Source organism: Talpa occidentalis, unplaced genomic scaffold (assembly GCF_014898055.3).
Source record: "Talpa occidentalis isolate TD23 unplaced genomic scaffold, MPIMG_talOcc4v2.1 talOcc4.5, whole genome shotgun sequence".
Lineage (NCBI taxonomy): Eukaryota > Metazoa > Chordata > Mammalia > Eulipotyphla > Talpidae > Talpa > Talpa occidentalis.
The window spans coordinates 136,109,521-136,120,999 of NW_023604861.1; the positions used below are offsets into that span (position 1 = coordinate 136,109,521).

Genomic DNA, 11,479 nt, shown 5'->3' on the forward strand with positions numbered 1-11,479 from the left:
CCCGGGACCACGGGCGTCCTCACCCCGGACTTTGTCTCCCCCCCAGCGCCCCGCCCCGCGCCCGGGGAGCAGCCACCTGCGGCCGCGGGGTCCCGCCTCCCCTGCGCGTGCGGCGGTGGGGGGCTGCCGCCGGCTCCCCGGGGCCCGGCGCGGGGGGGCGGGGGTGGCGCCCCGGAGCCCGGGAGGGGAACTAGGCTCTGCTGAGGACACGGGGACCGGGACGTGGCCTCGGGGTGCGGGGCGGGGCGCAGCTTCCCGCCCTGGAGACCGCGGAGGGGGGGTCTGGGTCACAGAGACCGGCTGCAGGGCGGGGTGCGGGGTGTGGGGTGACCCTCGGCAGGGAGTCCGCCCGCTTCGGCCGCCCGTGCGCCCCGCGCCTGCCCCGCGCCCCCGCCCGGCCCCGGCGCCCTGGGCAGCCCCGGGCGCGGCTCGCGGGCAGCGGAGGGGGCGCAGGAGGCCCAGGGGGGCCGCAGGAGGCCGAGGAGGCAGAGACGCGCGTGTGTGATCCTCGCCCCTAGAGATACTGAAATACTCGCAGGTGAAGTAGCGCTGTGGAATCTGCGTGGGGTATTGGAGGGGGGCTGGCGGCGGAGCACGTGGAGCCCGAGTCCGTGATCCAGACCAGCGGGGAGAGTCACCCCGCGTTCTGCTCGAGTGGACAGGCCGGCAGCTTTCGGACTGAGCAGCTCAAAGACAGAAGACGGGAGGGCGTGTCCGCGATGCTTCATTTTAAAGGAGGACTTTGCGCTCCAGAGAGACGAAGCTGGCAGGGGAGAGAGGCCAGACCCTGCAGAGAGGAAGGGGTGCTGCCCAGGGGCTCTCTGTCCAGGTCTCCCCCCTCCGCCCTTCCTGGCCCAGTGGGCCCGCCTTGCAGAAATACACACACACACACACCCCCTCTCCCCGCCTTTTCCTCCAGGACAGCTGGTGGTCCCCTTCTGTAACAGGACTTCCTCCCTGAACCCCAAGTTGGAGAGAGGGTGTTGTCTCAGCTCCCGGAGAGAGTTGTACACTGGGTCTGAACTCTTGCAGGCTGCGAACCCCAGGGTGGGGGCCAGCAGGGGCAGGCGGGAGCAGGTGCCTGGTTCTGGAAGGACTTTTCCGGGTCTGGACAGGACCAGGTCTGGCCAGAACGTTTTATAGAAAACCATGTCTAGAGCTACTTATCCAACTGGTCAGGGCCTCTGCACTGGGGGTGGGGTTGTTACCCAGAAGATGTTTGCCCGTGACCTCCTGCTGTGGTCAAGAAGCTTGCTTTCTTGGCCCGCGGAGGCTGGACTGGCCACAGGGGTTGTTTGGCTAAGCGGTTAGCAGGTGCACTGCACGCAGGGACGCCTCCACTGCCTCGCGGCTCCCTGTGCCCCCACCCCGTGCCCAGGAGCTGTGGCTCCCAGAGCCTTGTGGGCCAACTTGGACTGGACCTGAACCTTTGCGCCAACGCCAGCTGAGCTCAGATCAGCTGACCCCCGGCTCCGTGCTGACCTGTGAGCGAGAAATGGGGTGTCCTGTTACGCTGCATGAGTGCAGCCAGCTAAAGCCCTTGGTGGTGAAAGGGCCCCAACCCCGCAGGACTCAGCGAGCCATGAATGCTCTGGCCATGGACCCCAGGCCGCTGTCCCCCCTCGCTCTTTTCGCAGCTGCGGAGACTGAGGCCTGGAGAGGCCCCTGGCCATGGGGTCCTGGCTCTTCACAAGCTGTGGGACCCTGAGCAGTTGGAATGAGTTTGGGCTGCCCGAGTGTCTCAGTGGAGACCGTGACACACAAGAGTCGCTCTGGGCTGCGGCCAGGCAGGAGTCCGCTCCGGGCCCAGCGTCTGCACGCGGCTGTGCTTCCAGCAAGTGGCGGGCTGAGCCCCCGGCCTCCCTCCAGGGCCGGCGGGAAGCTCACCCACAGCCTCTGGATTTAACCTCAAGTCCCCAGAACGCTCTTGCTTCCATCCTTTCCCTCAAATGGACATAACCGTTGCTTTCCTGGCCGAGTGTGCTTATGGCAAACCACAGGCCGGGACTCTGGAGCCATCAGCGGCTGCCTCTGCACCAGGCCGTCCCCGAGGGGCCTGGCCTTCCCTCGAAGCTGCAGCCACGTGGCCTTGGCCCCTGGGCTTGTCCTGCCTCTTCCCCGCTGGGCCCAAGCAGTGGTTTGTTCCGTGACCGGCCGCAGGGCCCAGGCCGGTCCGGGGCATGGGGAAGCGTGGCGTGGACCTGGCGCGGTCTGCGGAACGTCCCTGCCACGGACACGCTGTTGGAGGGGCGGGGAGAGGTAGACACGGGAGAACCAGCTCCCCTTTCTCAAGGGCCCAGAGACGTCCTTTAGGCAGAAAAATCGCATAACGTGTTCAGCACTTGGGATTCAATTTTCGGAGCACTCCGGGTGTCCGAGCCGGAGTGTAACTGAGCGTAGTTTCAGGAATCCTAACAGGTCTCTGGAAGGAGCTGTGTGGTGTCAGGCAAGGGACTGACCCCTCTGTGCCTCGGTTTCCTCATCTGTGGGCACAAAAGTCCCGTCTCTGAGGTCATGAGAGGCTTTACTGAGCTAACACAGGCAAACGGCACCGAGGCTTAGCACCAGCCGCTCAGCCCAGTGGAGCCAGTGTCGGGAGGAGCAGCTGGTGCAGCTCCATTCGGGGCCACGGCTCCTTCTCTGCAGGAGCCCGGGCTGGGTCCGGTGAGCCCTGCGGTGCTGGCCTTGTCCCGGCCTCGGGAACTTTGGGCCTCGGAACCCGAGTCTCAGCTTCTGCTGGTAGCTCAGGCCTCGTGATGTGAACACAGCCGCCCTCCGGCTGCCGAGGGCGTGGGTTGGAGGAGAAACGAGACGCTGAGCTTAAAATGCTCCTTTACACCAGAAATGTGGCGGCGGCTGTGATTGGGGCTGGGCTTGTGTCTTTGCTGGTTCCCAGCTCCTGTGGCTACCTGGGGGGCGCGGGGCTCGGCTCTGCAGCGCCCTCACTCAGCACCTGCGGTCGGGCAGGCTCCCCCGATCCGGAGTCAGAGCCCAGCCTGGAAGCACTTGTCTGTTTTTCTCCTTTTCCACTGGCCACCGCGGGTCCCACCGCTGCGCTTGAGGCCCCGGGAAGGCGGCCCAGCTGTGTGCCCAGGAAGGCAGGGCTAACCCCAGCCCCTAACCAGCCGAGAGCAAGCAAGCCCGTGTGCAATCTGTGCTTGGACACGCGGGGTCAGATCACCCACTTAGTTCACCTGGGCTGCCCACCATCCTGGGGAGGGGCGGTGACCACCGCTTAGCGAGCAGCCCCTACCTGCTGGGGCTGGGGCTGGGCCGCCTACGCGGGCCGCAGCTCGTCCTCCAGCCTCTTCTTGCGGACGCCGCCCACGAAGGAGAAGTCCATGCCCGCGAGGGCGCGGCCCAGGGGCGTGTCCACCCTGCTGCCCACCACCCGGCTCGCGGAGTTGGGGACCGTGTCGGAAAAGAAAGGCACGTAGTCGGGCAGCGCCACCGGCTCCTTCTTGTTGCCCTGCGGAGAGAGGACGGTCCCATGTCCCTGGGAGCCGCGGCCCTGGCGGGAGCCCCAGCCCGCAGGCGCCTCTGGGCCGGGCAGTGACAGCGCAGCCCAGGTCACTTCCTCGCCCCCGACCCAGACCCCTTCCCTGATGACCAGGCCCGATGTCCAGTTCCCTCTCGTCAGAACTTCGTCCCAGGGGTGGCAGCTCGCGTCTAGCGCCTTCTCTCAACCCATCAGGAGGCCCGTCCCTGTGGGGGCGTGTCCCGTGTGCAGGTGTGACCTGTGCGGGTGTGAGGGAGTGTGTCTCTATGCAGGTGTGTCCTGTACAGGTGCCAACTGGGGTGTGTGTCCCTATGCAGGTGTGTCCTGTACAGGTGCAAACTGTGGGGGTGTGTCCCTATGCAGGTGTGACCTGTGCAGGTGTGCCCCATATAGGTGTGCCCCGTGCAGGTGTGTCCCGTGCAGGTGTGTCCTGTGCAGGTGTGACCTATGCAGATGTGTCCTGTGCGGGCATGTCCTGTGCAGACATGCGCCATCTCAGTTCTGGCTGCCGCCTCCCACAGGAGGGCAGGAGTATTCCCCACCTTACTCTTCTGCCTGTGTGACCTTGGGGTCAGCTCCAGTTTGGGGGAGCTGTTTGGAGGACGGTGCTCAGAACACTCGTGGACAAGCTTCCTGGAGGCTTCCGGAGCAGGCTCGCGCGGGAGGAGGAAATGCATGGATTAAAAGGCATGGGGGCCCTTGGGGGGCACAGGATCGGATGCCTGAGATGCAGACACCTGACAGGGGAGACCCTGCACGCTAAAGCGCAAACAGTGACGTCAGCCAACGTGAGCTCCAGCACAAAGGGAAAGAAAGAAAGAAGGAAACCAAAGGAGACGAACCTTTCAGAGGCACCCACTGTTTGCAGGTGTCTAAGGGGAGGCTGCCTCACACAGAGCCCTCCCGTCTTACTGAGGAGGGGGGTCATGGGGGGGAGCAAGGAAACTAGATTTGCTGGGCAGAGGAAGAGTGGGGTGAGGGCAGGGCGACCCCCAGCCCAGCGGGAGAGTTCTGCACGGAGGCCGGGGAAGGAGCCCCAGGAACAGCGCCGCTCTCCCCCACAGGCCGCCCCGTGCCCACAGGCAGCAGGTGGGGTGCCCACATGACCTTGGTTTAAAAAAGAGAAAAGGGCTCTGCTCAGTGGGGACACCCGCAGCCTCCCGGCCCTGCCGCAGGTGGCTTTGCGCCGCCCGAGAGCAACGGCGGGGCCGGGCCGGGCAGGTAAGCGGGTGCTGGCTCGCCCGGACAGGCCTGGGCGCGGGCGGCCTCCGCATGGGGGCAGGATGCAGGCGTCGGCGCTCCGGTTACCAGCGCAGGGCCCTGGCGGAGCGACGCGACTGGACGTCCGGACCAGGAGCCCCGTGTGGGATTTCTGGCCCCAGCGGCTGAGGCTTCCGTGCCAGGGTGGCTGCCCCGCGGCGCCAGCTGCACACGAGGCCTCCCCGAGCAGGCCGGCCCGGTCGGCGTGGACTGGCTCCTCTGCTCGCTTTCCAGACTGAGTTGCTGACCCTCTTCTCACAGCCGGAGTCTCCCTCCCACTTGCTCACTCATCCACCGTGACCCGAGTGCTAAGGACTTTGTTGGGGGAGGGCGCCTGCGGCGAGGCAGCCTCTTTGTCCTTTCTTGGAAGCAGCTCAGCGCCAGGGAGGCTCAGCACCGCGCGGCATGTGGCGTCCAGAGGAGGGGCTGGGGGTGCGGGACAGTGTCCCAGTCACACCCGCTGGGGGTCCGCTCAGGAGCAGTGGGGTCTTGGGGAAGGAGTAAGTCTACCAGGCGCACCAGATGGGGAGGGATTTCGGGCTGGAACAGCAGCACAAAGAGTGGGGTGAGAGAGAGCCTGTGGGGCAGTGTGGTGGGGCGGCATAAGCCCCCCTAAAAAGTGCAGAGTTCTTGAAGGATTTTAAGCAGGGGCGCTGGGTAGTCAGTTTTGTAATGGGGGGCACAGCACTGGTTGGAGGTGTGATGCTGACGGGGGGAGTTTACAAAGTATTTTCACCCAAAATTCTCCATTCTGGGCGCGCCACCCCTCACGCCACACCGCTGACACCCTCGGGCCGGGGAACCAGCTGACACCCTCGGGCTGGGCGGGAGCTGCTCCCCCCCGGGCTTGGGCTGTCTTCATAAAATCAGGAAGCACCGGGAAAGATTAATTTCTAAATGTCTCCCACAAGTGTTTTCCCTCCCACCAGATCCCAAGTTCCTTGAACCAAGAAAGACTATTTCATCCATCCCCGTCCATCCGGCCTGGGGCCGACTAGACCCTGGACCCCCTTGGAGAGAGAGTGAGCACCGCGGTGCCCGCCCGAGCGGCTTACCAGGGGGTCGTAGTCCTTCAGGAAACTCCAGTTCTGCGCCCTGGAAGGGAAACGCAGGCGGTGGTTGGGAGGGGCCCGGGCTCCGAGACACGGCACGTCCGCGAGCCCAAGTCACAGAGGCCAGACGGCAACCAGGGACCTATGATGAGTCCTGAGAAGCGAGCGAGCGTTTCAGCAGCCGGCGCGGACGGGGCCGGTGCCCACGAGTCCCGCTGCAGCGCCAGGGCCGCCGTGCCAGCCCGCAGGGATTTTGGGAAGAAAACCCAGCTTTCTTTGTAATGTGGACAGTAACATTCAGCAGGCCGTTTAGGGGGCGTCCTGGACCCCACATGCCTGCGTCTGCCAGGGAGGTATGCTGTTTCCCTGGGGTGGGACAGAGGGGGTCCTCCTGGGGTTATTTGGGGGTGTTGCACTTGAATTTGGGGACATGCACACTTATTGTTGCACTACCTGACTGCTTTTGTTTGGGGTCAACAGTAACCTTCCAGGAAGTTCTGCAGAGAAAGGTTGGGACGGAGGAGCGGTGGGTGCATTACCTGCAGGGGGGGGTTGAACTTTTATTTTAACCTGTTGTTGAAAAGTCAAACTAGGTTCACAATAAAAGTAGATTTCTGTGTCCAGCCCCCACAGTCCCTGCACCCGATGGCTGGGATCACTTTCTAGTTGTTGTTGTTTTTAAAGCTTTTATTTATTGTTGTGTAAAAGAGCTGGGGTGTAGGCCACAGGCGTGGGCCCTGGGGGGGGGGGTGAGAGGATTCACCAGAGACAAAGTGGGGAGCAGAACAGGTGGATCCACTGCAATCCACTGCTGAGCGGAGCAGCGGGGAGACAGGAGAGGTCTGCTGCGCCCTGTGGGTCACCCCCTGTCCGGGGATGGAACTCAGGCCGTAGCAGGGATGGCGCTGAGACTCACCCCTAGGCCAGCAGGGAGGCCCCCAGCTTCTGGTCTTCAGCTGTGTCTTTAGTCCTTCCACACCCATATGCTGAAATAGCAAACCCAGCGACCCCCTGTGGTGGAAGATTGTGGATGATATTCTGACCCTTTTCTCTTCCCCTCATTTCCTCCAAAATAATTTATTATAGGTTACAGTTAAATTGATATTTATGGTTCATATTTTATGATTATGTAATTTTGTTCCCTGGTGAACTAAGTGTAACTTGTACAACTTGGGTTTTTCTCTCCGTTTAATAATTACGTTTTCTTCCACTTTGCTTAGGTTTCTACGGGCATCATTGATTCCAAACTCTCCCACTGGACTGCACGGCCCCTCGTTATGCTTTTCCCCATAAGCAGGAGCGTGAGCTCATCAGCAGCGTCTTGATTCCAGGGACTGTGGGGTCACAGGGGCCCTCCCTTCACCATCACCTGTTTCTGGAAAATTCTCAGGCATTTTCTATTCAATTCTTCTTCTCATTCTCTTTTGGGGGGGCTCCGTTTGTAGGTGTATTGCACTTTTTTGTTCTGGGGTTCTATTTCTTCACGCTTTGCACCTCCTTGTTTTCTCACTTCAGTTGTGTTTTGTATTCACTTTTATTTCTGGAAGTACTTTTTTTGAAGAACTAACTTTTTTTTTTATTAACAGTCACAGGTTTCTTTCCACTGCTAGTCTTTCTATCCAAGAACAAAATATGGCATATGCCGCCCTGTTTATGCATACCTAGAGGTTCTTTTTGGTGGTTGTTCAAGGCGCCTAAATGCTTTATGCATGAGCTTAGAGCCGAGCTGCCAGACTCCCCCTCTTTTTTGTTGATGGTGATATCATCACATATCCTAAGATTTACCCTTTAAGGGCCTCCCTGGTGGCGCAGGAGTCAAGTCTCAACGCTTTCAAGCTACCGCCAGCCACTGTGGCCTGAGTTTGATCCCTGGCCAGGGAGCCAACCCACAGGGCGCAGCAGGCCTTCCCTGTCTCCCCGCTGCTCCCCCCAGCAGTGGATTTCTGCTCTGCTCCCCGCTCTGTCTCTGGTGAATCCTCTCACCACCAAACCCTTGCACCTCTGGCCTAGACCCCAGCTCTTGTATGCATAAATAGATAAAATAAATCATTAAAAAAAAATTACCCTTGAAGGCGCCCAGCTCAGTAATGATCAGCATATGCAGAGGTGTGTGGCCATCGTCACTATCTGATTTTAGAACATTTTCTGCACCCCCAAAAGTAGTCCCCTGACAGTTAGCATCACCCCTTCCTCCTGCTCTCACTCCTGGTGACCTCGAACTCACTCTCTCTGCGGGTTTTCAGCCCCTGACTAGAGTCACTCCTCCCGCTGTCTCCCGGCAATGCCACCTGGGTATGGTGTGGGCATCTTCATGCACGCAGAGCTCAGACTTTTCACGGGCATCTGCTCTCCCTGAGTTACCCACTTGGGTCCCTCAGTCACCCCAACTCCTTCCTCACCCTTCCTCCAGTGTCCGCTCAGTTTCAGTTGCTCTTACTACTGCTCCCTCATAAATTCCTCTGTTTTCCCTGCACCACACAACTCTTTGTAAATGTCCGTTACGCCTCAACACATGTCACACACACCACACACCATGCACATGCCATACTGCACACACCGCACATTACACACACCACACCATCCACACCACGGACATCCACACCACGCACATACCCCACACCATACACATCACACGTACGCAGCACACTGTACACACACATCGCATGTCATAGACCATACCCACCACACATAACATGCCACGCGCAATACACATGCCACACCCTCGCTCCGAGACATCAGTGCTTCTCATTATTCTGCCACCAAAGCAGTCCTTGCAGTCTTCCCCAGATCTCCGGCTCCGCTTCCACCAGAGCTGAGCTGCACAGACACACTCTTGCTCTGGCCACAGCCTGTCAACTTGTCCCCCACTCCCCCACCCCCTCCCCCACCGCACCCCCATCTCACTTTACTCTGAAGCAGCCAGACTCGTCATTTTAAAAAGTAAACTAGATCATGTCACACTCCCACGTAAAACCCTTGATGGTGTCTCCTTACAAAAACCACCCAGGCCTCCACAGACCCACAGACGGTCTTTGTTTTGAAATAAGCCACATTCTTCCTTGGCCCCTTCTCACATTTCAGGCCTCGGCTTAACGCGCCTCCCCAGGAGGCCTCAGGGAACCGGGAGAGATGGTGCCTGGGCTCTGGGTTTGCTTCTGTCATCACACAGGTGGCCTTGGCACCTGGTGGCCTCCGCCTGCTTTTGGTGCCCTTCCGTGCGTGAAGGATCTGCTGCCCCCCAGTACAGCGGGATGTCCAGGGCGGCCTTGCAGGCATTTTGGGGTTGAATGAGTGTGCCCAGGGATATCCTCTCCCCCGTCAGAGCCAGCGTCTCTCCTCAGATAGTGTCTGGGTTCTGGGCCCCACAGGGCCCGCCCCTGCATGCAGGTAGCCTGCCAGCTCCAGCCGGGGAGGCTTGCACAGGGCTGCTGGCCCCAGAATGGAGGAAACCTGTCCCCTGGTCCCTCCTGACCTGGCCCTGACTGCCTCTCCTGCCCTCTGCCCAAGGCAGGCGTCAGAGGGCTCTTTCCTCGCCCTGGGCCACATGCCTCTGCCCCTCGATGCCCATCCCTGGCCTATTCCCTCTCCAGAAGCTTCCCAGACCCTGAGCCCGGGTGTGTCAGGGAGGAGGGAAGGGCAGGACACTCACCAGCGCCACTGGCTCCGCCGCTCAGCCTCCAGAAGCTCCCGCCACAGCTGGTCCTGCTGCACGCTGTCTGCTGCCAGGGCTGCCCGCTCAGCCTCCAGGCTCCGGGGGGCCCGGCCACCAGCGAGACCCCTGGCCGCTGCAGGGCCACCCTGGGAGGCTGGTGGCCTGGGGGAGGGCAGTCGGTACCCAGCTGATGTGGTTCTCTGGAGGCCAGGGGTGGGGCGGCTCCCCATGGGTGCAAGTGTGTGTGTGTGTGTGTGTGTGTGTGTGTGTGTGTGTGTGTATGAGAGAGAGAGCTCGAGAGCTCACTGCCTGAGCAGCTCCTGCCTGAGCTGCTGCCTGAGACGTCTCCAGGATACCCGCCCTCCCAACCCAGGAGAGCCCCTCACCAAGCCCCCCGGACCTAAGTCGCACTGGCTGATGGGGACAGCACTGTGGCGTCCTGCTTGTTTAGAGCTCCCGCCTGTGTTGACTGTTGTCCTGGGAACGGGCAGCTTCCAAATGTGCTCAGGAAGGGGCGGACCTCAGTGCATCTCCGGGTGTGGTGTGTCTGTGTGTGTGTTTGGTGTTTCTGTATATCGGTATGGTGTGTGAGTCTGGGGGAGGGGGGTGTGTGTGGTGTGGGGCTTGGGCACCCCACTTCACTGGGCAGAGGTGCCAGAGTGCTTTCGAGGAGCCGAGTGAATAAAGCGCTAAGCAGGAGTCAGAAGGGAGCAGAGCTGAGGGTCGGTGGGAGGCAGGGATGGGGTGCAGGGAGGTGGGGGTCTTCCCCACATGTACTTAGAAGCAATTTTTTTGCATAGAAGAACTGGGGTGTAGGCCAGAGGTATGGGGGTGGGGTGAGGGGAACCACCAGAGACAGAGTGGGGAGCAGAACAGGCAGATTCACTGAAATCCACTGCTGAGGGGAGCAGCGGGGAGACAGGAGAGGTCTGCTGCACCCCGTGGGTCAGCTCCCTGGCCGGGGATCGAACTCAGGCCATAGCAGTGACAGCGCTGACTTCACCCCTAGGCCACCAGGGAGGCCCAGCATTTTGTTTTTGTTGAGGGCATATCATGTAAGTCTAAAATGCTGCCTAGTCCTTGTATGCTTTGTTTTTCTTTGATTTTAGTGGTTGCTTTCCTGGACGAATAGCTCCACGTGCTTGGCTCTCGGGTCGGTGGGTGTGTCCTGGGGAGGCCGTGGGTTCAGGGTCCTCTGAGGCAAGACTTAGTCCTTTCTCAGCAGCAAAGGGATGGACAGTGTGTAGGATTAAGTTCCAAAGCCTTTTGGAAGGGAGTGCCCTGATCCCGGTGACTCATTGGGAATGATGCCCACAGTGTCAGCATATGACTGAGGGGTATCCAGGCACCCTAAACTGTTAAGGGGCGCATGCTCTGAAAGGGATCTGGCCACTCACGAACACAAAGGCAGAAAGAGTTAGTCTACTCACAGCTCTCTTGGGTTCTATGGCGGTTTGCTACGGCTGCCATAAGAAAGTATCCCACACGGGGTGTCTTAACAGAGACTTGTTGTCTCTGTCTGGGGCTAGAAATTCCAGACCAAAGCGCAGCAGCGCTGTGGCGCCTGAGAGGAGAGCCTGCGCCTGCGCCTGCGTGTCCCCTGCTGTTTCTCTGGCATCCCCGGCACCTGTGGATAGTGGACGATGTCTCCCGCCTCCCATCACCATCTTCACAGGGCGCTCCCGCTGTGTGCAAATTCACCCCCTTTATGAGGACACAGTTATGGGGGCTGGGGTCCACTCTATGCCAGTATTTAAACTAACAACTTCGGCAACATCCCCATTTCAAAACAGGGCCAGGGGTGAGGACTTCCCCGTAAATTTTGGGCGCCCCCTATCAACCCATGACATACAACCCAGGTTCAGACTCCTTCCAGGATCCTCATGGAGACACCATCTTGTACTCAGCCCCCCTGGGCCGGGCGTTTCCTGCGTGTGACCATCCCTCGTCACCCCACCCCGTTGGGTGATAGGATTCGCCCCAAGTTCTGGGAGAGAAAGGAGAGCTCTGGGGGCT

The 11,479-nt window shown here is 60.4% G+C and overlaps 1 protein-coding gene across 1 annotated transcript; it reads right to left on the reverse strand.

Moving 5' to 3' along the window:
- Window positions 1–3,277: 3,277 nt before the first annotated feature.
- Window positions 3,278–9,693, reverse strand: CUNH2orf50 (chromosome unknown C2orf50 homolog). Its single transcript, XM_037526906.1, has 3 exons — window positions 9,461–9,693; window positions 5,815–5,854; window positions 3,278–3,469 (listed from the first exon to the last, which is right to left on the reverse strand). Exons 1-3 carry the CDS (start codon window positions 9,691–9,693, stop codon window positions 3,278–3,280), a joined length of 465 nt encoding a protein of 154 aa, XP_037382803.1.
- Between the last annotated feature and the right edge of the window lie 1,786 nt (window positions 9,694–11,479).